The 22,875-nt window shown below is 43.1% G+C and overlaps 1 protein-coding gene across 3 annotated transcripts in view; it reads right to left on the bottom strand.

Annotated features, from left to right (window-relative positions):
* Window positions 1-22,875, bottom strand: part of THBS2 (thrombospondin 2) — an 800,800-nt gene that overhangs the window by 270,135 nt on the left and 507,790 nt on the right. Inside the window, exon 17 of one of the 3 annotated variants that reach the window (XM_069769330.1) lies at window positions 9,141-9,317. The exons of the other annotated variants lie outside the window; for them this stretch is intronic. Within the exon in view, the coding sequence (XP_069625431.1) occupies window positions 9,195-9,317 (123 nt within the window). The 3' untranslated portion in view covers window positions 9,141-9,194. Of the gene's footprint in view, window positions 1-9,140; window positions 9,318-22,875 lie in introns of those variants that run through there. 3 annotated transcript variants of the gene reach the window in all.

Here is a 22,875-nt window from a genome sequence, read left to right as displayed (position 1 = left end):
TTTAACCCCGCGCTTTCCAATTCACCAACAATTTTGCCCCTATCTACATAATGGGGAAAAGTGAAAGGAAAAGTGTTGGAGGCAAATTGACAGCTGCCAGATGTGAACAAGGGGGACTTAAAGAATGAGAGCGATGGCGCCAAAGAGTATATACCGTACAGTTGCTAAGGTGGGGCCTCGACATGGGATACTCACCACACACGGGGATATGACCACACACACAAAATGCGCCACACACTACCATGTGCTTGAACACATATTACCCTCAGGACACATTTCACCACACAAACACCAACCTCGCCACATAAAAGTCGAAACACAAAAGTCGCCGCTCAAAACTCGGCACGCGCAAAACTCGCCACATGCAAAAACTAGGCTCACGCAAAACTCGCCACAAGTGCAAAACTCACCTCATGGAAAACTCACCACACGCAAAATTTGCACATGCGGAAAAATTGCCACATGCACAAAAGTTGCAACACATGCAAAAGTTGCCTCACACAAAACTTGCACATACTCAAAAGGCACCACACATAAAACTCGCCATGCGCAAAACTTGCTGCACACAACTTGCTACACTAACGTGTCACATGCAACTCGACAAACAGAAAGTTGCTACACGCATGTTGCCACACAAAACTCATCTCACAAAAGTTGCTACATGCATGTCGCCACACGCAACTCAACACAGACAACTTGACAAACGAAACTCGCCCTAAAACACACAAGTCTGGTATTATCCTTCAAAAATAAAAATCTGATTAATAAGCAGACAAACTACAAGAGCAACAAATGTACCATATAGGAAATATGGCAGCTGTCAGTCACATGACCTGTCTATTATGTGTATGTGTGAGCTAATATATACTGCCATGGGGAGGGCTTCCTGTTGGCTGGGGATTTATCAGGCTGCCAATTTAGCTTACAAATACTGAGGTAAAAATACTGAGCAAATAACGTGTGAACGAGGTCTAATACAGGAGGAGATGACACACAGGTATATGCTATATACAGGAGAGATGACACACAGGTATATACTATATAGAGGAGATGACATACAGGTACATACTATATACAGGAGGAGATGACATACAGGTATATACTATATACAGGAGATGACACACAGGTATATACTATATACAGGAGCAGATGACCTACAGGTATATACTATATACAAGAGGAGATGACATACAGGTATATACTATATATAGAAGATGACATACAGGTATATACTATATACAGGAGGAGATGACACACAGATATATACTATATACAGGGGAGATGACACACAGGTATATACTATATACAGGAGGAGATGACATACAGGTATATACTATATATAGATGACATACAGGTATATACTATATACAGGGGAGATGACACACAGCAGGTATATACTATATACAGGGGAGATGACATACAGATATATACTATATACAGGAGATGACATACAGGTGTATACTATATACAAGGGAGATGACAAACATGTATATACTGAGGTGAAAATGAGAGGTGTGAGGTGAAAATGAAAAGGTGTGAGTGCAAAATGAGAGGAGTGAGGGAAAATAGTGGAGTGATCGGAAAATGACAGATGTGAGGTCGAAATGACAAGTGTTAGGGGGGAATGAGAGGAGTGAGGGGGAAAATGAGAGGGGTGAGGGAGAAAATGAGAGATGTGAGGGGGAAAATGAAAGATGTGATTGGGAAAATGAGAGGCGTGATGGGAAAATAAGAGAAGTGAGGTGCTATAACTAACCACAGATATTTACTATGCCCAGGCAACGCCAGGCTCTTCAGCTAGTCTAATATATAATTGCCTAGAATACTACTTCCTGCAATTTGTGCCAACTTCCGTGGCTTTGTCCGGAGCTAATGTCCGGAGCTAATGTCCGGAGCTAATGTCCGGAGATTAATTGCCTAGAATACTACTTCCTGCAATTTGTGCCAACTTCCGTGGCTTTGTCCGGAGCTAATGTCCAAAGCTAATGTCCGGAGCTAATGTGCGGAGATAATGTCCGGAGCTAATGTCCGGAGCTAATGTCCGGAGCTAATGTCCAGAGATAAGTGACGTCAACAGTGTCCAGTGTCTGATTGGTTGCCGCCTGCTGCGAGCGACCAATCAGAAACGTTCCGTACTGTGACACACTCCGCCCGCCATTTTGGTGTGATTTTTGAATTTTTACCTCACAGCAAGTTTCTACTGCGTGGAGGCGGGCCCAGTGACGTTGCTCTTCAAGCTCCTGCCGAATTTCGTCAAAAAAATGATAATACCATTTACCAAAACTATATATATTTAGTTGTGAAGTGGTTCAGTGACATTTTCACACCAATTTTGAACTTTTGTTTGGTGTTTTCTCCATATACTGCCTATTATTCACTGACTGTTATACTGAGAGACTGCCGATTATTAACCTCTTCTTTGCCACATTGGGTATATTGCTCTATTATTTGCCACATAAGGACATTGTCCATTATTGCCCAGCAATTTCTCTGCAATATAAACTGCCTATTTATTAATATCTGCATTCCTGCAAAGAACTATTGCCTATTATTAACTGGCTATTTTCCTACTACCTGACACTGCCTCTTATTAACCTGTTGTTTGCCACCACCACGCTTAAAGCTGTTTAGCTTAGCCAACATGAGCTCTAATAGTAAGGATACTAATGACACAGAGCCCAAAGCTGCTGATGGCGCACGTAAGATTAGGTCTGATAGAAAGTATACTAATAATGCAGAGCAAAAAGACGCCGATGCCGCACGTAAGCGCAAACAGCGTGTTAACAAGAGTACAGAGGATAGATGCAAGCGCCTGGATACTGTTAAGTATACTAATGACACAGAGTCCAAAGCTGCTGATGGCGCACGTAAGATCAGGTCTGATATAAAGTATGGTAATGATGCAGAGCGAAAAGCCGCTGATGCCGCACGTAAGCGCAAACAGCGTGCTAACAAGAGTACAGAGGAGAGATGCAAGCGCCTGGACACTGTTAAGTATACTAATGACACAGAGCCCAAAGCTGCTGATGGCGCACGTAACATCAGGTCTGATAATAAGTATACCAATGACGCTGAGCGAAAAGCCGCCGATGCCGCACGTAAGCACAAACAGCGTGCTAACGAGACTACAGAGGACAGACATAAGCGCCTGGACACTGTTAATGCTGCTTGCAATAAACGCATTACTAATGAGTCTTTTGAGGACAAAATTAATCGATTAAGTAATAAAGCTGCTGCTGCACGCTCTCAACGTTGCAAACATAATATTTCCACGTCCTCAGTCATAGATTCTGCCCACAATACAGCTTCTTTGTCTCCATTCATAGAATGTGTGCAGCTTGAAGCTCCTTTAACCGTTGGTAAATCTGCACGTAAGCGCAAACACTGTCCTACTTACACTCCAAATGATAAACGCCGTCGCCTGCACACTGTTAAGTCTGCTTATAAGACATGCTTCACACCTGACTCTTCTAAGGCAACAAACAAACCATTACCAAATGCAGCTGGTGCACGCCGTGAATGGCGCAAAAAAACCGCTTGCACCTCCATATTAATAAACTCTGACCACGATACACCTTCCAACTCCTCAGTGATTGAATCTGTGGACAGTGAAGATCCTCTACCAGGTCCACGCTTTATATATGTTGGCTTACAGAAGCATTCCAATGCTCCGTTATCACAACCTGTACCTCAACATCATACAGGTTTTACTAATGATGACAGTACCATAGTAGAACACTCCTGTGGTCCTATGAACTATTTATGTGAACATTGTCAAGCATTACATTTTAATGCTGAGATACCAGCAGATAAAAATTTTACTCTGTGTTGTCACAAGAGTAAAGTGCATATACCTATACCCCAATATCCCGAGGTCTTTAAACGATTGCTGACAGGGGAGAGTGAGTTCAGTAAGAATCTCATGAAAAATATTCGTAGTATTAACAGCTCATTTGCTTTCGCCTCCATGGGTGCCAATATATGCCCTCCACCTGGACATGGCCCTTACTGTTTCCGTATACATGGACAAATATATCATCGTACTGGAACTCTACATCCCAGTGATGATCAAGTTCCAGCTTATGCCCAACTGTATATTTTGGATACCGCTACCGCGAATGAACAACGTTTGAACTGTGAACAAAATCAAAAATGTCATCCCACTTTGATGAGTATAATTGCTCTTCAGTTAGACAATGTGAATCCCTTTGTTGCTGCCTACAAAATGTTACGAGATGTGGAACATGAAGAACATCTTAAAGCTGAAGCTAACGGCACTCTCATGCCAAATATCATCATGGCCCTTAAACAAGATCGGAATCAAGACCCTCGCCGATATAATAATCCAACTGTCAATGAAGTTGCTGTCGTATTTGAAAATGACAATGGAGAGCCACCATTTAATCGTGATATTTTAATACATTTACAACCGGACCCCAAAAATCCTTTGGCGCCAAGAACACAACAGGTCAGCATTCTACACAGTAATTTAGATGCTTTACTCTATCCTTTATTTTTCCCTTACGGAGACCAGGGCTGGCATGATGGCCTCAAGCAACAAGGGCAAAGTCCACGCAGAGTTACACAACTGCAATATTACTGCTATGTGCTGTCTGTCCGTAATCAGTTTAATCCACTCCTGAATGGTGGCAAACTCACTCAGCAGTACTTAGTGGATGCTTATGTGAAAATCGAGGCAAATCGCCTAAATTATATCCGTCAACACCAAAAGGATTTGAAAGTAGAGGATTATTGTGTACTCCAGGAACATCTCCAGAAAAAATCCATTGAAAAGGGCATCCCCATTGGAAAAACGGTCATTTTACCATCTTCGTTTGAAGGCAGTCCCAGGAATATGCAGCAGCGGTACCAGGATGCCATGGCTATTGTGACTAAATATGGTCGTCCTGATCTATTCATCACCATGACCTGTAATCCGAAATGGAATGAGATTACTGAGAATTTGGAACCTTGGCAGCGTGTGGAACATAGACCTGATTTGGTGGCACGTGTTTTCAAAATAAAACTGGAAGCACTCTTAAAAGACATTAACAATGGATTATTTGGGAAAGTTTGCGCTATGGTTCATGTAATTGAATTTCAAAAACGTGGCCTTCCACACGCTCACATTTTGATTATTCTGGACAGCAACTCCAAATTAAGGACTGAGGAGGACATAGACAATACAGTGTGGGCTGAAATTCCCAATCCTACCCACTACCCTCAGCTCCATAAAATTGTTCTCCAACATATGATTCATGGTCCGTGTGGAGAACACAACTCAAATTCTCCCTGTATGGATCTGGGGAAGTGTACAAAAGGTTTCCCTAAAGATTTGCAACCAAGAACCATCATAGCTAAGGACGCCTATCCTACTTACCGCAGACACTTTGGCCCATCTTTTCAACACCATTCTAACATGATTGATAATTCGTGGGTGGTTCCATATAATCCGTTCCTGCTATTAAAATACAAGTGCCATATAAATGTCGAAGTTTGTGGTTCCATTCAGGCTGTGAAATATTTATTTAAATACGTCTACAAAGGACATGATAAAGCCAATCTTGAAATCTGCCAGACTAACATCCAACATGATGAAACACACCAATTCATGGATTCAAGATATGTCAGTGCACCAGAGGCAGCTTGGCGAATATTCTCATATCCAATGCATAAACAATCTCATAGCATCATTCGCCTTGCTGTACATCTACCGCATTCTCAGCCACTCTATTTTCATGAGGATGACTCTATTGGAAACATCAAACAAAAGCTCCATCAAAATTCTACACTTATGGCCTACTTCAAGCTTAATCAGAACGACCATCATGCTCATATTTATTTATACCGTGAAATTCCCGAAAACTATGTTTGGAAAGAAGGTTCTTGGGAAGTTAGAAAGCGAGCAGGTGGTTCTGTGATTGGACGAATGTATACTGTCAGTGTGAAAGACCAAGAACGCTACTATTTAAGATTGTTATTGTTACATGTCAAAGGTGCAACCAGTTTTGACAGCATAAAAACTGTACACGGAGTCACACATGAAACCTTCAAAGATGCGGCATTAGCTCTTGGCTTACTATTTGATGATAGTCTGTGGAGAAATACATTACTTGATGCCAGTATTCTCAACATGCCAGCAGAGCTACGTGACATGTTTGCCTACATTTGTATTTTTGGTCCTCCAGCTAAACCTCGGGACTTATGGGATGAATTTAAGGAACACTTTGTAGAAGACTACTGCCATGCATACCACTCCGACACTCTGGAGTGTGTCAATTGTGAAGGCTATGCTATGACAGATGTCCAACATGTTCTTAAAGCTCATGGCAAAATTTATATTGATTTTAATTTGCCACGTCCAGTCAAGAAACAACACCTCCTCCCACAGTATGATAAAGATTATGAGTTATCAGCAGCTGCTGAAATGAAAGCTACTCTAAATGAGGACCAACTTTTTGCTTTTGATGCTATCACTCAAGCTTTAGAAGACACTAATTCTACAGCAAAGTGTTTTTTCCTTGATGGTCCTGGTGGCAGCGGAAAAACGTAACTATATCATCTACTCCTACATCAGCTAAGAGGACAAGGAGACATTGTGTCACCTGCTGCCACTACTGGAATTGCCGCCAACTTGCTACAAGGTGGACGAACCATTCATTCTCTTTATGGGATTCCAATTCCTGTGAATGAAACATCTGTTTCCAGGATTAAGAATGATACCGATGCAGCAAAAGATTTGCACAGCACTAAACTTTTTATTATTGATGAGTGCACAATGCTATCCAAATATGCATTGCATGTCATTGATAGAGTTTTACGTGATGTCATGACAACAAATGTAGCTCACAAAGAAAAAACACCGTTTGGAGGTAAAGTGATTGTTTTTGGAGGCGACTTTAGACAATGTCTTCCTGTCATCCCTCATGTGACAAGAACTGATGTTGTAGAGAGCTGTATAAAATATTCACAACACTGGCAACATTTTACTCGCCTGCCACTTATTAACAACATGCTCTCCATTGATCCTCACTACAGCAGTTGGTTGCTTCAACTGGGAAATGGTGAACTATCTAATGAACATAACCTTGGAGATGATGTAATTGAAATTCCTCCAGACATGGTATGTACTGGCTCTTTAATAATTGAAATTTTTGGAGATAATCTTTGTATTGATGTGAATGACACCGAAAGTATAAATACAGTTGCATCTCATGCAATTTTATGTCCAAAAAATGAGGACGTTGAGAAAGTCAATTCCCAAGTCATGGATTTATTGATAGGTGACTATACTGAATATATCAGTGATGATTCCATCGATCCTGATGAAGCTGATGACCTCGATCAATACCCACTTGAGTTTTTGAATTCACTAACACCAACTGGTATGCCTTCACATCGGCTGAAACTTAAAATTGGCACCATTGTCATGTTATTACGTAATGTGAACACGAACAAAGGTCTCTGCAATGGTACGCGGCTCATTGTCACTGCTTTACATGCCAATATCATACTGGCTAAAGTAATTAGTGGGTCAGCAGCAGGAAATGTGGTATTCATTCCACGAATTGATTTGTGTCCATCAGAGACTGGATTACCTTTTAAATTAAGACGGAGACAATTTCCCATCAAGCCCGCATTTGCAATGACCATAAATAAATCTCAAGGCCAGACCCTCCATCGAGTTGGCATTTATCTACCAGAACCTGCTTTTGCCCATGGTCAATTGTATGTTGCTTTTTCCAGGGTGAAGCAATATTGCAATGTGAGGGTTAAAGTGGTTAATACACCACTTCAAGGACAATTATTGGCTGATAGTACTAAAGTCTTCACACGTAATATTGTGTACAAAAATATTTTAGTTTAAACTTAATTTTCTTTTTTTTCATTATTCAGTTTTTCTAATAACATAGACAGCAATAGGCAAATTCTATGTGTAGAGACAAGGAAAAAAAAAAAAAAAATTAGTGTAGCCATAGACATATAGATTTTAAGTACTTATGTAGGAAATACGTATATAACATACGTACTCATTAGCATATAGGGTTAATAACTCTATATCATATCTACATAAATTTAGAAATATGATATATCAATACATATTTTTATAGGTAAGTAGAACACACATTAAGTACAAGATGTAAGATGTGTATCATTCAAATGCCTGTATTTGGTGATAGGAACCTGTATTTGAAGCTCCAGCAGTATAGCTGCTGAGAGATTTCATTTTGTTTTTAAAAAGGGTGAGGTTTTTGTGAACAGGTAAGAGACGGGTGGGATGGCTGTTCACACACATCTCTATCTTCAGGTGTGTTCTGTACATAGAAATAGATATATAGATAGGTACATTTTTAGATAGATAGGGAAAGAATAGAGATTTTGCTTTCACATCAACATTTTTCTGCTATTTGGAGAATTTATGGTGGAAAAAAGGCTATTTCTGCACTTCCTGCCTAAGGGCTGACCCACGCCACTCTTGCTGTAAGTTGCATGCATTGTATACGGAATTTATACTTCACTTGCGGCAGGTGCGGCACATGTGGTTTCTGCTGTTTTCGCCACAAAATCTCCACTTACCAGTGTTTTTGTTGTGGCTGCATTTAATGCAATTGCCGAAGCCGCGTTTGCTGCATTTACTGCAAGTTAACTCCAAGCTTCATCTACATTGCATGGCACTTGCTGAAAGTGTGTTGTAGGTCAGTTCTTTGGTGCCAAGTGTGGAAGTTGTATTGTTTTTAACATTACTTCTGCAAATATCAGAAACATGCAGATGTGAAAGAGGTCTGAGTATTAAGAAATAGGAATCAGTTAGTTAGGACCCATCAGTTCAAAGGCTACCGTGATGTGGTTGATGGGCATGCTTATATTAGCCCATCGGTGTACTATGAACGTTGATTTCTTAAATTTTACACTTCTGTAAAAATAAACACAAAAAATTTGGGTACATAAAAAAGGCTTTTATTTCTGTTGTACCTATTAGAATTATTTAAAATGAAGGCTTAGCTAAGCCCAAGAGATGATTAAAAACGTTTCATACTAACCCATCAGATGTAAAATTACTGTGAAAATACCTGATGGGCACACAAGTATGCGCCAGTATGGGTACTAAGAGCCTTTCCACATAATAATGAAATATTTTAAAATGTCATAGAACATACCAATATACATAGTTATTGATACATATTATTTATTATTTACATTATTGTTCTTAAGCAAAGAACCGTTGTTGTGGCATTTGCCACAACACGCAAAGTTGTCGTCTGATGTCTTTCATCCCTCCCCTCATAAGCATGTTCATGGATCCTGTGTAACTGTACCTTAAATAACAAGAATTGTCAAGAGCTGGTGAGTGCAGCCATTTTTTGTTCTTTCTTACTATTATTTATTAATTGTATTATTCTTACATTTGAATAAATAAAGTATATATGGATTCTAGACTCCCGATTCTTTAGAATCGGGCTGCCATCTAGTAGTTAATAAATAGCATTTCCCACATATCTACTTTACATCAGCACAATTTTGGAAACAATTTTTTTTTGTTAGGAAGTTACAAGAGTTAAAAGTTGACCAGCGATTTCTCATTTTTACAGCAAAATTTACAAAACCATTTTTTTAGGGACCACCTCACATGTGAAGTCACTTTGAGGGGTCTATATGGCAAAAAATACCCACAAGTGACACTATTCTAAAAACTGCACCCCTCAAGCTGATGAAAACCACATTCAAGAAGTTTTTAACTCTTCAGGAGTTTCACAGGAGCAGAAGCAATGTGGAAGGAAAAAATGAACATTTAACTTTTTAGTCACAAAAATTATCTTTTAGCAACAAGTTTTTTATTATCACAAGGGAGAAAATGAGCACAAAAAGTGTTGTGAAATTTCTCCTGAGTATGCTAATACCCCATATGTGGGGGAAAACCACTGTTTGGGTGCACGGCAGGGCTCAGAAGGAAAGGAGCGCCGTTTGACTTTTTCAAAACAAAATTGGATGAAATTGAGATCGGACGCCATGTCGCGTTTGGAGAGCCCCTGATGTGCCTAAACAGTGGAAATCTCCCACAAGTGACCCCATTTTGAAAACTAGACCCCCTAAGGAACTTATCTAGATGTGTGCTGAGCACTTTGAACCCCCAAGTGTTTCACTAAAGTTTATAACGCCTGAGCGTGAAAATAAAAAATCATTTTTTCAACAAACATGATCGTTTAGTCCCCAATTTCTTATTTTCCTTAGGGTAACAGGAGAAATTGGACCCAAAAGTTGTTGTCCAATTTGTCCTGAGTATGCTGATACCCCATATGTAGGGGAACTACTGTTTGGGCGCACGGGGCAGGGCTTGGAAGGGAAGGAGCGCCATTTGACTTTTTCAAACTAAAATTGGCTGGAATTGAGATCGGACACCATGTCGTGTTTGGAGAGCCCCTGATGTGTCTAAACAGTGGAAATCCCCCATAATTGACCCTATTTTGGAAACTAGACCCCCTAAGGAACTTATCTGGATGTGTGGTGAGAATTTTAAACCCCCAAGTGTTTCACAAAAGTTTATAATGCCCGGGCGTGAAAATAAAAAAATCCGATTTTTTTCCCACAAAAATCATATTTTAGTCCCTAATTTTTAATTTTCCCCAGGGTAACAGGAGAAATTGGAACCCAAAAGTTGTCCAATTTGTCCTGAGTATGCTTGTACCCCATTTGTGGGAAAAAATACTGTTTGGGCACACGTCGGGGCTCGGAAAGGAAGTAGTGACGTTTTGGAATGCAGACTTTGATGGAATGGTCTGTGGGCGTCATGTTCCATTTGCAGAGCCCCTGATGTGCCTGAACAGTAGAAACCCCCCACAAGTGACACCATTTTGGAAACTAGACCCCCAAAGGAACTTATCTAGATGTGTGGTGAGAATTTTGAACCCCAAGCGTTTCACCAAAGTTTATAACGCCCGGGTGTGAAAATAAAAAATCCTATTTTTTCCACAAACATGATGGTTTAGTCCCCAATTTTTTATTTTCCCAAGGGTAGCATGAGAAATTGGACCCCAAAAGTTGTACAATTTGTCCCGAGTACGCTGGTAACCCATATGTAGAAAAAAATACTGTTTTGGCACACGTCGAGGCTGAGAAGGGAAGTAGTGAATGCAGACTTTGATGGAATGATCATGTTTAGTTTTCTGAGCCCTGGATGTGCCTAAACAGTAAAAAAAAAAAAAACACAAGTGACACGGCCAGCTTTTTGTACCACACCCTGGCCTTTCTCAAAGCACTGTATGGATGGAGGAATTAATCGGAGAGATTAACACCCCCCATGTTTTTGTTGTACCCCAGTACACAGTCTGGTTTGCTGACCTGTGTAGAGGTATCTTACACAGTGCTGAGGGTGCTGTCACCACCTTGAATGGTGGTCAAGAGAAGGACATCCCTCTTGTCCTTGTACTTCACCACCAGCAGGTGGTCACTACATTGAGCTCTGCTGTCACCCCTTCTGAGCATCTGCCCAAGTAGCTTTTTTGGGAGGCCTCTCTGATTTTTGCAGAGAGTACCGCGGTACCTCGTACAGAGAGGGATTTGAAGAGTTGGATGTTGGTATAAAAGCTATTGATGTAGAGGTGATACCTTAATCCAGCAGTGGGTGCACCAAATCCCACACAATTTTTACAATCACTCCCAGGACATTAGGACATTCAAGGGGGTTCATGTTATGATGCGGTGGTCTAGGAGCAACATGGAACGAGCGCTGAAGGAAGTGGTAACTGTACTGACCGCAGTCCCTAAGCTCAACACAACACTAGAAGCAGCCGTGGAATGCTCCTAACTCTCCCTATGCATCTCGTCACAGCCTAAGAGCTAACTACCCCTAAAGACAGAAGCAGGAAAACTATCTTGCCTCAGAGAAAATCCCCAAAGGATAGATTAGCCCCCCCACAAATAATGACTGTGAGTGGAGAGGGAAAAGACATACACAGAATGAAACCAGGATGAGCACAGGAGGCCAGTCTAGCTTGATAGATAGGACAGGATGGAATACTGTGCGGTCAGTATAAAACACTACAAAAATCCACGCAGAGTTTACTAAAAATCTCCACACCTGACTAAAGGTGTGGTGGGTAAATTTGCTTCCCAGAGCTTCCAGCAAGACAGAATTAATTCATACTGATAAGCTGGACAAACATAGAAAGCACTGAACGGATAAGTCCACAATCTGTGAACAGAACAGAGCAAGTAAGAACTTAGCTTTGCTGAACTGGTCAGGAAAACAGGGAAATCCAAAGAGATGTGAATCCAACCAGGAACCATTTACAAGTGGCACTGGCTGAAGGAAAGAGCCAGGCATAAATAGCCGAGCAGAAGAGAAGATAAGTGGAGGCAGCTGATGACAGCTAACTCCAAGGAGCAGCCATACCACTTGAAACCACAAGAGGGAGCCCAAGAGCAGAAGTCACAAAAGTGCCACTTACAACTACCGGAGGGAGCCCAAGAGCGGAATTCACAACAGTACCCTCCCTTGAGGAGGGGTCACCGAACCCTCACCAGAGCCCCCAGGCCGATCAGGATGAGCCAAATGAAAAGCACGAACCAAATCGGCGGCATGGACATCGGAGGGAACAACCCAAGAATTATCCTCCTGGCCATAACCCCTCCACTTGACAAGATACTGAAGCATCCGCCTCGAAAAACGAGAATCCAAAATCTTCTCAACCTCATATTCCAACTCTCCCTCAACCAACACCGGGGCAGGAGGGGCACCACATATCTCCGCAACAAAGATCTATGGAAAACATAAATGGCAAGAGAGGCTGGAAGAGCCAAACGAAACGACTCCGGATTAATAATTTCAGAAATTTTATAAGGACCAATAAACCGAGGCTTAAACTTAGGGGACGAAACCTTCATAGGAACATGACGAGAAGACAACCAAACCAAATCCCCCACACAAAGTCGGGGACCAACACACCGACCGCCGAAGAAAAAGACAAATCAATGCCCATCCTAGCACAAAAGGACCTCCAAAATCTAGAGACAAACTGAGAACCTCTGTCAGACACAATATTCTCCGGAATGCCATGCAAACGAACCACATGCTGAAAAAACAATGGAACCAGATCTGAGGAGGAAGGCAACTTAGGCAAAGGTACCAGATGGACCATTTTAGAGAACCGGTCACAAACAACCCAGATAACAGACATTTTCTGGGAAACAGGAAGATCCGAAATAAAATCCATGGAAATATGCGTCCAGGGCCTCTCAGGGACCGGCAAAGGCAAAAGCAACCCACTAGCGCGGGAACAGCAAGGCTTGGTTCGGGCGCAAGTCCCACAGGATTGCACAAAAGCACGGACATCGCGCGACAAGGCGGCCACCAAAGGGACCTAGCAACCAAATCTCTGGTACCAAAAATCCCAGGATGACCAGCCAACACTGAACAATGAACCTCAGAAATTACCTTACTTGTCCATCTATCAGGAACAAACAGCTTCCCCACAGGACAGCGGTCAGGCCTATCAGCCTGAAATTCCCGAAGCACCCGCCGCAAATCAGGAGAGATGGCAGAAAGAATCACCCCTTCCTTAAGAATGCCAACCGGCTCAAGGACTCCAGGAGAATCAGGCGAAAAACTCCTAGAGAGGGCATCAGCCTTAACATTCTCATGCACAGCACCATGGAATCAATGGTGCTATATAAATAAATAATAATAAATAATAATAATAATAATAATCCCGGAAGATACGAGATCACAAAATCAAAACGGGAGAAAAACAGGGACCATCGAGCCTGTCTAGGATTAAGCCGCTTGGCCGACTTGAGGTAAATCAGATTCTTATGATCGGTCAGGACCACAACGCGGTGCTTAGCTCCCTCAAGACAATGTCGCCATTCCTCAAACGCCCACTTCATAGCCAACAACTCACGATTGCCGACATCATAATTGCATTCCGCAGGCGAAAACTTTCTGGAAAAAAAAGCACACGGTTTCATCAAAGAACCATCAGACTCCCTCTGAGACAAAACGGCCCCTGCCCCAATCTCAGAAGCGTCGACCTCAACCTGAAAAGGAAGAGAAACATCTGGCTGACGCAACACAGGGGCAGAAGTAAATCGGCGTTTAAGCTCCTGAAAGGCCTCAACAGCCGCAGAGGACCAATTCATCACATCCGCGCCTTTCTTCGTCAAATCAGTAAGGGGCTTAACCACACTGGAAAAGTTGGCAATGAAACGGCGATAGAAATTAGCAAAGCCCAAAAATTTTTGAAGGCCCTTCACAGATGTGGGTTGAATCCAGTCATGAATAGCTTGGACCTTAACAGGATCCATTTCTATAGACGAGGGAGAAAAAATAAAACCCAAAAAAGAGACCTTCTGAACTCCGAATAGGCACTTAGACCCCTTCACAAACAAAGCATTATCACGAAGGATCTGGAACACCATCCTGACCTGCTTCACATGAGACTCCCAATCATCGGAAAAAATCAAAATATCATCCAAATATACGACCATGAATTTATCAAGATAATTGCGGAAAATATCATGCATGAAAGACTGGAACACAGATGGAGCATTAGAGAGCCCAAATGGCATCACAAGGTATTCAAAATGGCCTTCGGGCGTATTAAATGCAGTTTTCCATTTGTCACCCTGTTTAATACGAACAAGATTATATGCCCCTCGGAGGTCAATCTTAGTAAACCAACTAGCCCCCTTAATCTGAGCAAACAAATCAGTAAGCAAAGGCAAGGAGTATTGGAATTTGACCGTGATCTTATTAAGAAGACGATAATCAATACAGGGTCTCAAGGAGCCATCCTTCTTAGCAACAAAAAAGAAACCCGCTCCCAATGGTGACGAAGAGGGCCGAATATGCCCCTTCTCCAAAGACTCCTTAACATAACTCCGCATGGCGCCATGCTCTGGTACAGACAGATTGAAAAGTCGGCCCTTAGGGAACTTGCAACCAGGAATCAAGTTAATAGCACAATCACAGTCCCTGTGCGGTGGAAGGGAACTGGACTTGGGCTCATCGAATACATCCTGGAAATCCGACAAAAACTCAGGGACCTCAGAAGAGGGGGAAGAGGAAATTGACATCAAAGGAACATCACTTAGTACCCCTTGACAACCCCAACTAGTCACAGACATAGTTTTCCAATCCAGCACCGGATTATGTTCCTGTAACCATGGAAAACCAAGTACAACAACATCATGCAGGTTATGCAACACCAGAAAACGGCAATCTTCCTGATGTGCTGGAGCCATGTACATAGTCATCTGTGTCCAGTACTGAGGTTTATCCTTGGCCAAGGGTGTAGCATCAATACCCCTCAAAGGAATAGGGCTCTGCAAAGGCTGCAAGGAAAAACCACAGCGCCTGGCGAATTCTAAGTCCATTAAGTTCAGGGCAGCGCCTGAATCCACAAATGCCATGACAGAAAAGGACGACAATGAGCAAATCAAGGTCACAGATAAGAGAAATTTAGGCTGTACAGTACTGATGGTAACAGACCTCGCGCCCTCTTAGTACGCTTAGGGCAATCAGAGATAACATGAGCCGAATCACCCCAGTAAAAACACAGCCTATTCTGACGTCTGAATTCCTGCTGTTCTGTTCTAGTCAAAATCCTATCACATTGCATAGGTTCAGGACTTTGCTCAGAGGACACTGCCATATGGTGCACAGCTTTGCGCTCGCGCAGACACCGATCAATCTGAATGGCTAGAGACATAGATTCGCTCAAACCGGCAGGCGTAGGAAAGCCCACCATAACATCTTTAAGGGCTTCAGAAAGACCTTTTCTGAAAATAGCAGCCAGAGCCTCCTCATTCCATTTAGTGAGCACAGACCATTTTCTAAATTTCTGGCAGTATAATTCTGCCGCTTCCTGACCTTGACACAAGGCCAACAGGGTTTTTTCTGCATGATCCACAGAATTAGGTTCGTCATACAATAATCCGAGCGCTTGAAAAAATGCGTCTACATTCAATAATGCCGGATCCCCTGATTCAAGAGAAAAAGCCCAGTCTTGAGGGTCACCACGCAGCAAGGATATGATGATTTTTACTTGCTGAATGGGATCACCAGAAGAACGGGGTTTCAAAGCAAAAACAATTTGCAGTTATTTTTAAAGTTCAAAAACTTGGATCTGTCCCCAAAAAAACAAATCAGGAGTAGGAATTCTAGGCTCTAAAGCCGGAGTCTGAACAACATAATCTTGGATATTCTGTACTCTTGCAGCAAGTTGATCCACACGAGAAAACAAACCCTGAACATCCATGGCAGAGCATATATCCTGAACCACCCAGATATCAAGAGGAAAAAAAAGAGACAAACTAGAGCACAGAAAAAAAAATGGTTCAGAACTTTCTTTTCCTTTTTTTGAGCTGCATTTAATTCATTTTTGGCCACTTGTACTGTTATGATGCGGTGGTCTAGGAGCAACATGGAACGAGCTCTGAAGGAAGTGGTAACTGTACTGACCGCAGTCCCTAAGCTCAACACAACACTAGAAGCAGCCGTGGAATGCTCCTAACTCTCCCTATGCATCTCGTCACAGCCTAAGAGCTAACTACCCCTAAAGACAGAAGCAGGAAAACTATCTTGCCTCAGAGAAAATCCCCAAAGGATAGATTAGCCCCCCCACAAATAATGACTGTGAGTGGAGAGGGAAAAGACATACACAGAATGAAACCAGGATGAGCACAGGAGGCCAGTCTAGCTTGATAGATAGGACAGGATGGAATACTGTGCGGTCAGTATAAAACACTACAAAAATCCACGCAGAGTTTACTAAAAATCTCCACACCTAACTAAAGGTGTGGAGGGTAAATCTGCTTCCCAGAGCTTCCAGCAAGACAGAATTAATTCATACTGATAAGCTGGACAAACATAGAAAGCACTGAATGGATAAGTCCACAATCTGTGAACAGAACAGAGCAAGTAAGAACTTAGCTTTGCTGAACTGGTCAGGAAAACAGGGAAATCCAAAGAGATGTGAATCCAACCAGAAACCATTTACAAGTGGCACTAGCTGAAGGAACAGCCAGACCTAAGTAGCCGAGCAGAAGAGAAGATAAGTGGAGGCAGCTGATGACAGCTAACTCCAAGGAGCAGCCATACCACTTGAAACCACAAGAGGGAGCCCAAGAGCAGAACTCACAAAAGTGCCACTTACAACCACCGGAGGGAGCCCAAGAGCGGAATTCACAACAGGTTCAATCCTGGTGTCCTTTTCTTCGTAAACTCTAAACCCGTGGGTGTACTCTGCTGGGCAGGTACTGACGAAATCCGAGCCTTCCCTTAAAATGAACTAAGGAATCATCCATGCAGATGTCCTTTTGGGACACATACACTTCAGCAAACTTTTTGTTGAAGTGTTCGATGACCAGCCGAACTTTGAACACACGGACAAAGTTGGAGTCATCTCATGGGGGGACATGGGGGAGGAATTTGTGGATGGCCTCAAAATGCATCCGGGTCATGACCATTCGGAACGCTGGAGTATTGTATAAAATATCAACACTCCAATATTGCCGAATTTCTGGCTTCTTCAGGATCCCCATGTGAAGGACCAGCCCCCAAACTGCATAATTTCAACTGTGTCTACAGGAGACCAGTTAGAATACGATGAACCAGGGTTTTGTGCCAAATTTTGACGAGCATATAAATTAGTTTGGCCCACCAAGAGGTTAACAAAATCCTCAGAGAAAAAGTCTTTGAAAAAGTCTGTTTCTTTGAGGCAAGTGGTGTCAAACTTGATTCCTGATTCTGCCACAAAATTAAGAATCAGTGGCTCATGATTTTCGGGGGGCAAAGTCCATATGGGGTCCTCAATGGGGTGTGCTGGTTCATCTTCATGTTCTGGAATGGTGGGCCCTGACTCATCTTCTATCCGGGGACGTCTGCATGGTGGTTCCGTGGGACGCGGGAGGAAGTTGAGGAGGAGGAAGAGGATGAGGATGAAAAATCTGAGAAATAAAGAAATGTGGGATCCTCTCCCTCGCTATCAATGTCGGGGGCAAGGAAAGCATATGCCTCCTCCACTGAATAGCGCTGTTGGAATGTACGTGATGGGCGGGACACTTTTTTTTATAAGTATGGTGCTTGGTTTTTATTTATTGTATTCATTTATGTAGCGCTGTTAATTTCACAGCGCTTTACAGACAATATCATCACTGTCCCTATTGGGGCTCACAATCTAGATAGCCAATTTTTGCAATGTGGGAGGAATTATGGAGTGCCTGGAGGAAACCCACGCAAACACAGGGAGAAAATACAAACTCCTTGCAGATGTTGTCCTTGGTGGGATTTGAACCCAGGGCCCCAGCGCAGCAAGGCTGTAGTGCTAACCTGCTAACCACTGAGCCATCATGCTGCCCACGATGTGTTATGGTGCTTGTGTTAAGTACTTTATTTCCAACTGTTTGTGTATGTGTGTGTGGGGGGGGATAGTGCTTGCTGTGAAAAGAAAAAGTTAAAATATTAAACAGAAACAGGGAGAAAAAAATGTCTGCAAAGAAAAGTGAACTGCATCACTTATCAAAGATCAGCGGGTGCTGGATGTGCACACGGGGGTGGCGGAAAATAAAAGAGTCTAAAACAGCAGGCACGAGCTCTGATAAGTGATCTGCGTCACTTATCAAAGTTTGGCGGCTGCTGGTTGTGCGCACGGGGGTGGCGCAAGGAGGGGGTGAAAAAGAAAAATAGAAAACAGCAGGCACAAGCTCTGATAAGTGAACTGTGTCACATATCAAAGTTCGGCGGCTGCTGGATGTGCGTACGGAGGTAGCGCAAAGGGTGATGAGAAAGAAAAGTGAGCATGGGAATTGATCGGTGAACTGCGTCACCAATCAATGCTCGGCGGCTGCTATATGTGCGCACGGAGGCAGCGCAAAAGGGGGTGGAGAGGGGTAAAAAGAGGGGGGAAGGGGGATTGTGTTGTGAATTCTGTGGCTGAATTTACTCCTGTGGTCACAAGTGGTACTGCAGCTTCTGAGCTTCCTCCCTCAGGTGTTCTGGTGAGCTCGTTAACTGCTTCATTACTTAACTCCGCCTGATGCTGCTATCCTTGCTCCTTGTCAATGTTTCAGTGTTGGATCTGAGCTTCTCCTGATTGTTCCTGTGACCTGCTGCTCTGTATAGCTAAGTGCTTTTTGCTTTTTTGTTGCTTTTTTTCTGTCCAGCTTGTCTTTTGTTTTGCTGGAAGCTCTGAGACGCAAAGGGTGTACCGCCGTGCCGTTAGTTCGGCACGGTGGGTTTTTTTTTGCCCCCTTTGCGTGGTTTTGCTTTAGGGTCTTTTGTAGACTGCAAAGTTCGCTTTACTGTCCTCGCTCTGTCCTAGAATATCGGGCCCCACTTTGCTGAATCTATTTCATCCCTACGTTTTGTCTTTTCATCTTACTCACAGTCATTATATGTGGGGGGCTGCCTTTTCCTTTGGGGAATTTCTCTGGGGCAAGTCAGGCTTATTTTTCTATCTTCAGGCTAGCTAGTTTCTTAGGCTGTGCCGAGTTGCCTAGGTAGTTGTTAGGCGCAATCCACAGCCGCTTTTAGTTGTGTTTAGGATAGGATCAGGTGTGCAGTCTACAGAGTTTCCACGTCTCAGAGCTCGTTCTTGTATTTTTGGGTATTTGTCAGATAACTGTGTGCGCTCTGATCGCTAAGCACACTGTGTTTCTGGATTGCCTTCATAACACCTGTCATTTGCAAACATAACAGTAAAAGGAGCCCAACTAATGATTCTCAATAGAGGGAAAGAAAAAGTTCTGACATCATTTTTTTTTTTTTTTTTTTTTTTCTGCTCTGTGTTCACTTTTTTTTTTTTTTTTTCCCCCTAGACATTTGGGTGATTCTGGACACAGGTGTGGACATGGATATTCAGGGTCTGTGCTCTTCAATGGATAATCTCGTTATAAATGTACAAAAAATTCAAGATACTATTGATCAGAAATCTATGTTAGAACCAAGAATTCCTATTCCTGATTTGTTTTTTGGAGATAGAACTAAGTTTCTAAGTTTCAAAAATAATTGTAAGCTATTTCTGGCCTTGAAACCTCATTCTTCTGGTAATCCTATTCAACAGGTTTTGATTATTATTTCTTTTTTGCGCGGCGACCCTCAAGACTGGGCATTTTCTCTTGCGCCAGGAGACCCTGCATTGAGTAGTGTCGATGCGTTTTTCCTGGCGCTCGGATTGCTGTACGATGAGCCTAATTCAGTGGATCAGGCTGAGAAAAATTTGCTGGCTTTGTGCCACGGTCAGGATGATATAGAAGTATATTGTCAGAAATTTAGGAAATGGTCAGTACTCACTCAGTGGAATGAATCTGCGCTGGCAGCTTTGTTCAGAAAGGGTCTCTCTGAGGCTCTTAAGGATGTCATGGTGGGATTTCCTATGCCTGCTGGTTTGAATGAGTCTTTGTCTTTGGCCATTCAGATCAGTCGACGCTTGCGCGAGCGTAAATCTGTGCACCATTTGGCGGTACTGCCTGAGGTTAAACCTGAGCCTATGCAGTGCGATAGGACTATGACTAGAGTTGAACGGCAGGAATACAGACGTCTGAATGGTCTGTGTTTCTACTGTGGTGATTCCACTCATGCTATTTCTGATTGTCCTAAGCGCACTAAGCGGTCCGCTAGGTCTGCCGTCATTGGTACTGTACAGTCCAAATTCCTTCTGTCCATTACCTTGATATGCTCTTTGTCGTCGTTTTCTGTCATGGCGTTTGTGGATTCGGGCGCTGCCCTGAATCTGATGGATTTGGATTATGCTAAACGTTGTGGGTTTTTCTTGGAGCCTTTGCGGTGTCCTATTCCATTGAGAGGAATTGATGCTACACCTTTGGCCAAGAATAAACCTCAATACTGGGCCCAGCTGACCATGTGCATGGCTCCTGCACATCAGGAAGTTATTCGCTTTCTGGTGTTGCATAATCTGCATGATGTGGTCGTGTTGGGGTTGCCATGGCTACAAACCCATAATCCAGTATTGGATTGGAATTCCATGTCGGTATCCAGCTGGGGTTGTCAGGGGGTACATGGTGATGTTCCATTTTTGTCGATTTCGTCATCCACCCCTTCTGAGGTCCCAGTGTTCTTGTCTGATTATCAGGATGTATTTGAAGAGCCCAAGTCCGATGCTCTACCTCCGCATAGAGATTGTGATTGTGCTATCAATTTGATTCCTGGTAGTAAATTCCCTAAAGGTCGATTATTTAATTTATCCGTGCCCGAACACGCCGCTATGCGCAGTTATGTGAAGGAATCCCTGGAGAAGGGACATATTCGCCCATCGTCATCACGACTGGGAGCAGGGTTCTTCTTTGTAGCCAAGAAGGATGGTTCGCTGAGACCATGTATTGATTACCGCCTTCTTAATAAGATCACTGTTAAATTTCAGTATCCCTTGCCATTGTTATCTGACTTGTTTGCTCGGATTAAGGGGGCTAGTTGGTTCACTAAGATAGATCTTCGTGGTGCGTATAATCTGGTGAGAATCAGGCAAGGAGATGAATGGAAAACTGCATTCAATACGCCCGAGGGTCATTTTGAGTATCTAGTGATGCCGTTCGGACTTGCCAATGCTCCATCTGTGTTTCAGTCTTTTATGCATGACATCTTCCGTGAGTATCTGGATAAATTCCTGATTGTTTACTTGAATGACATTTTGATCTTCTCAGATGATTGGGAGTCTCATGTGAAGCAGGTCAGAATGGTTTTTCAGGTCCTGCGTGCTAACTCTTTGTTTGTGAAGGGATCAAAGTGTCTCTTCGGTGTGCAGAAAGTTTCATTTTTGGGGTTCATCTTTACCCCTTCTACTATCGAGATGGATCCAGTTAAGGTCCAAGCCATCCAGGATTGGATTCAGCCGACATCTCTGAAAAGTCTGCAAAAGTTCCTGGGCTTTGCTAATTTTTATCGTCGCTTCATCTGTAATTTTTCTAGCATTGCCAAACCATTGACCGATTTGACCAAGAAGGGTGCTGATTTGGTTAATTGGTCTTCTGCTGCTGTGGAAGCTTTTCAGGAGTTGAAGCGTCGTTTTTGTTCTGCCCCTGTGTTGTGTCAGCCAGATGTTTCTCTTCCGTTCCAGGTCGAGGTTGATGCTTCTGAGATTGGAGCAGGGGCGGTTTTGTCACAGAGAGGTTCTGATTGCTCAGTGATGAAACCATGTGCTTTCTTTTCCAGGAAGTTTTCGCCCGCTGAGCGTAATTATGATGTGGGCAATCGAGAGTTGCTGGCCATGAAGTGGGCATTCGAGGAGTGGCGTCATTGGCTTGAAGGAGCTAAGCATCGCGTGGTGGTATTGACTGATCATAAGAACTTGACTTATCTCGAGTCTGCCAAGCGCTTGAATCCTAGACAGGCCCGTTGGTCGTTATTTTTTGCCCGCTTCGACTTTGTGATTTCGTACCTTCCGGGCTCTAAAAATGTGAAGGCGGATGCTCTGTCTAGGAGTTTTGTGCCCGACTCTCCGGGTTTATCTGAGCCAGCGGGTATCCTCAAGGAAGGAGTCATTGTGTCTGCCATCTCCCCTGATTTGCGGCGGGTGCTGCAAAAATTTCAGGCGAATAAACCTGATCGTTGTCCAGCAGAGAAACTGTTCGTCCCTGATAGGTGGACTAATAAACTTATCTCTGAACTTCATTGTTCGGTGTTGGCTGGTCATCCTGGAATCTTTGGTACCAGAGAGTTAGTGGCTAGATCCTTCTGGTGGCCATCTCTGTCACGGGATGTACGTACTTTTGTGCAGTCCTGTGGGATTTGTGCTAGGGCTAAGCCCTGCTGTTCTCGTGCCCGTGGGTTGCTTTTGCCCTTGCCGGTCCCAAAGAGGCCTTGGACACATATTTCGATGGATTTCATTTCTGACCTTCCCGTTTCTCAAAAGATGTCAGTCA

This window comes from Ranitomeya imitator, chromosome 5, assembly GCF_032444005.1.
Source record: "Ranitomeya imitator isolate aRanImi1 chromosome 5, aRanImi1.pri, whole genome shotgun sequence".
NCBI classification, from domain to species: Eukaryota; Metazoa; Chordata; class Amphibia; order Anura; family Dendrobatidae; genus Ranitomeya; species Ranitomeya imitator.
The sequence above is the reverse complement of the archived record's forward strand: the minus strand, read 5'-3'. Positions and strand labels throughout refer to the sequence as shown.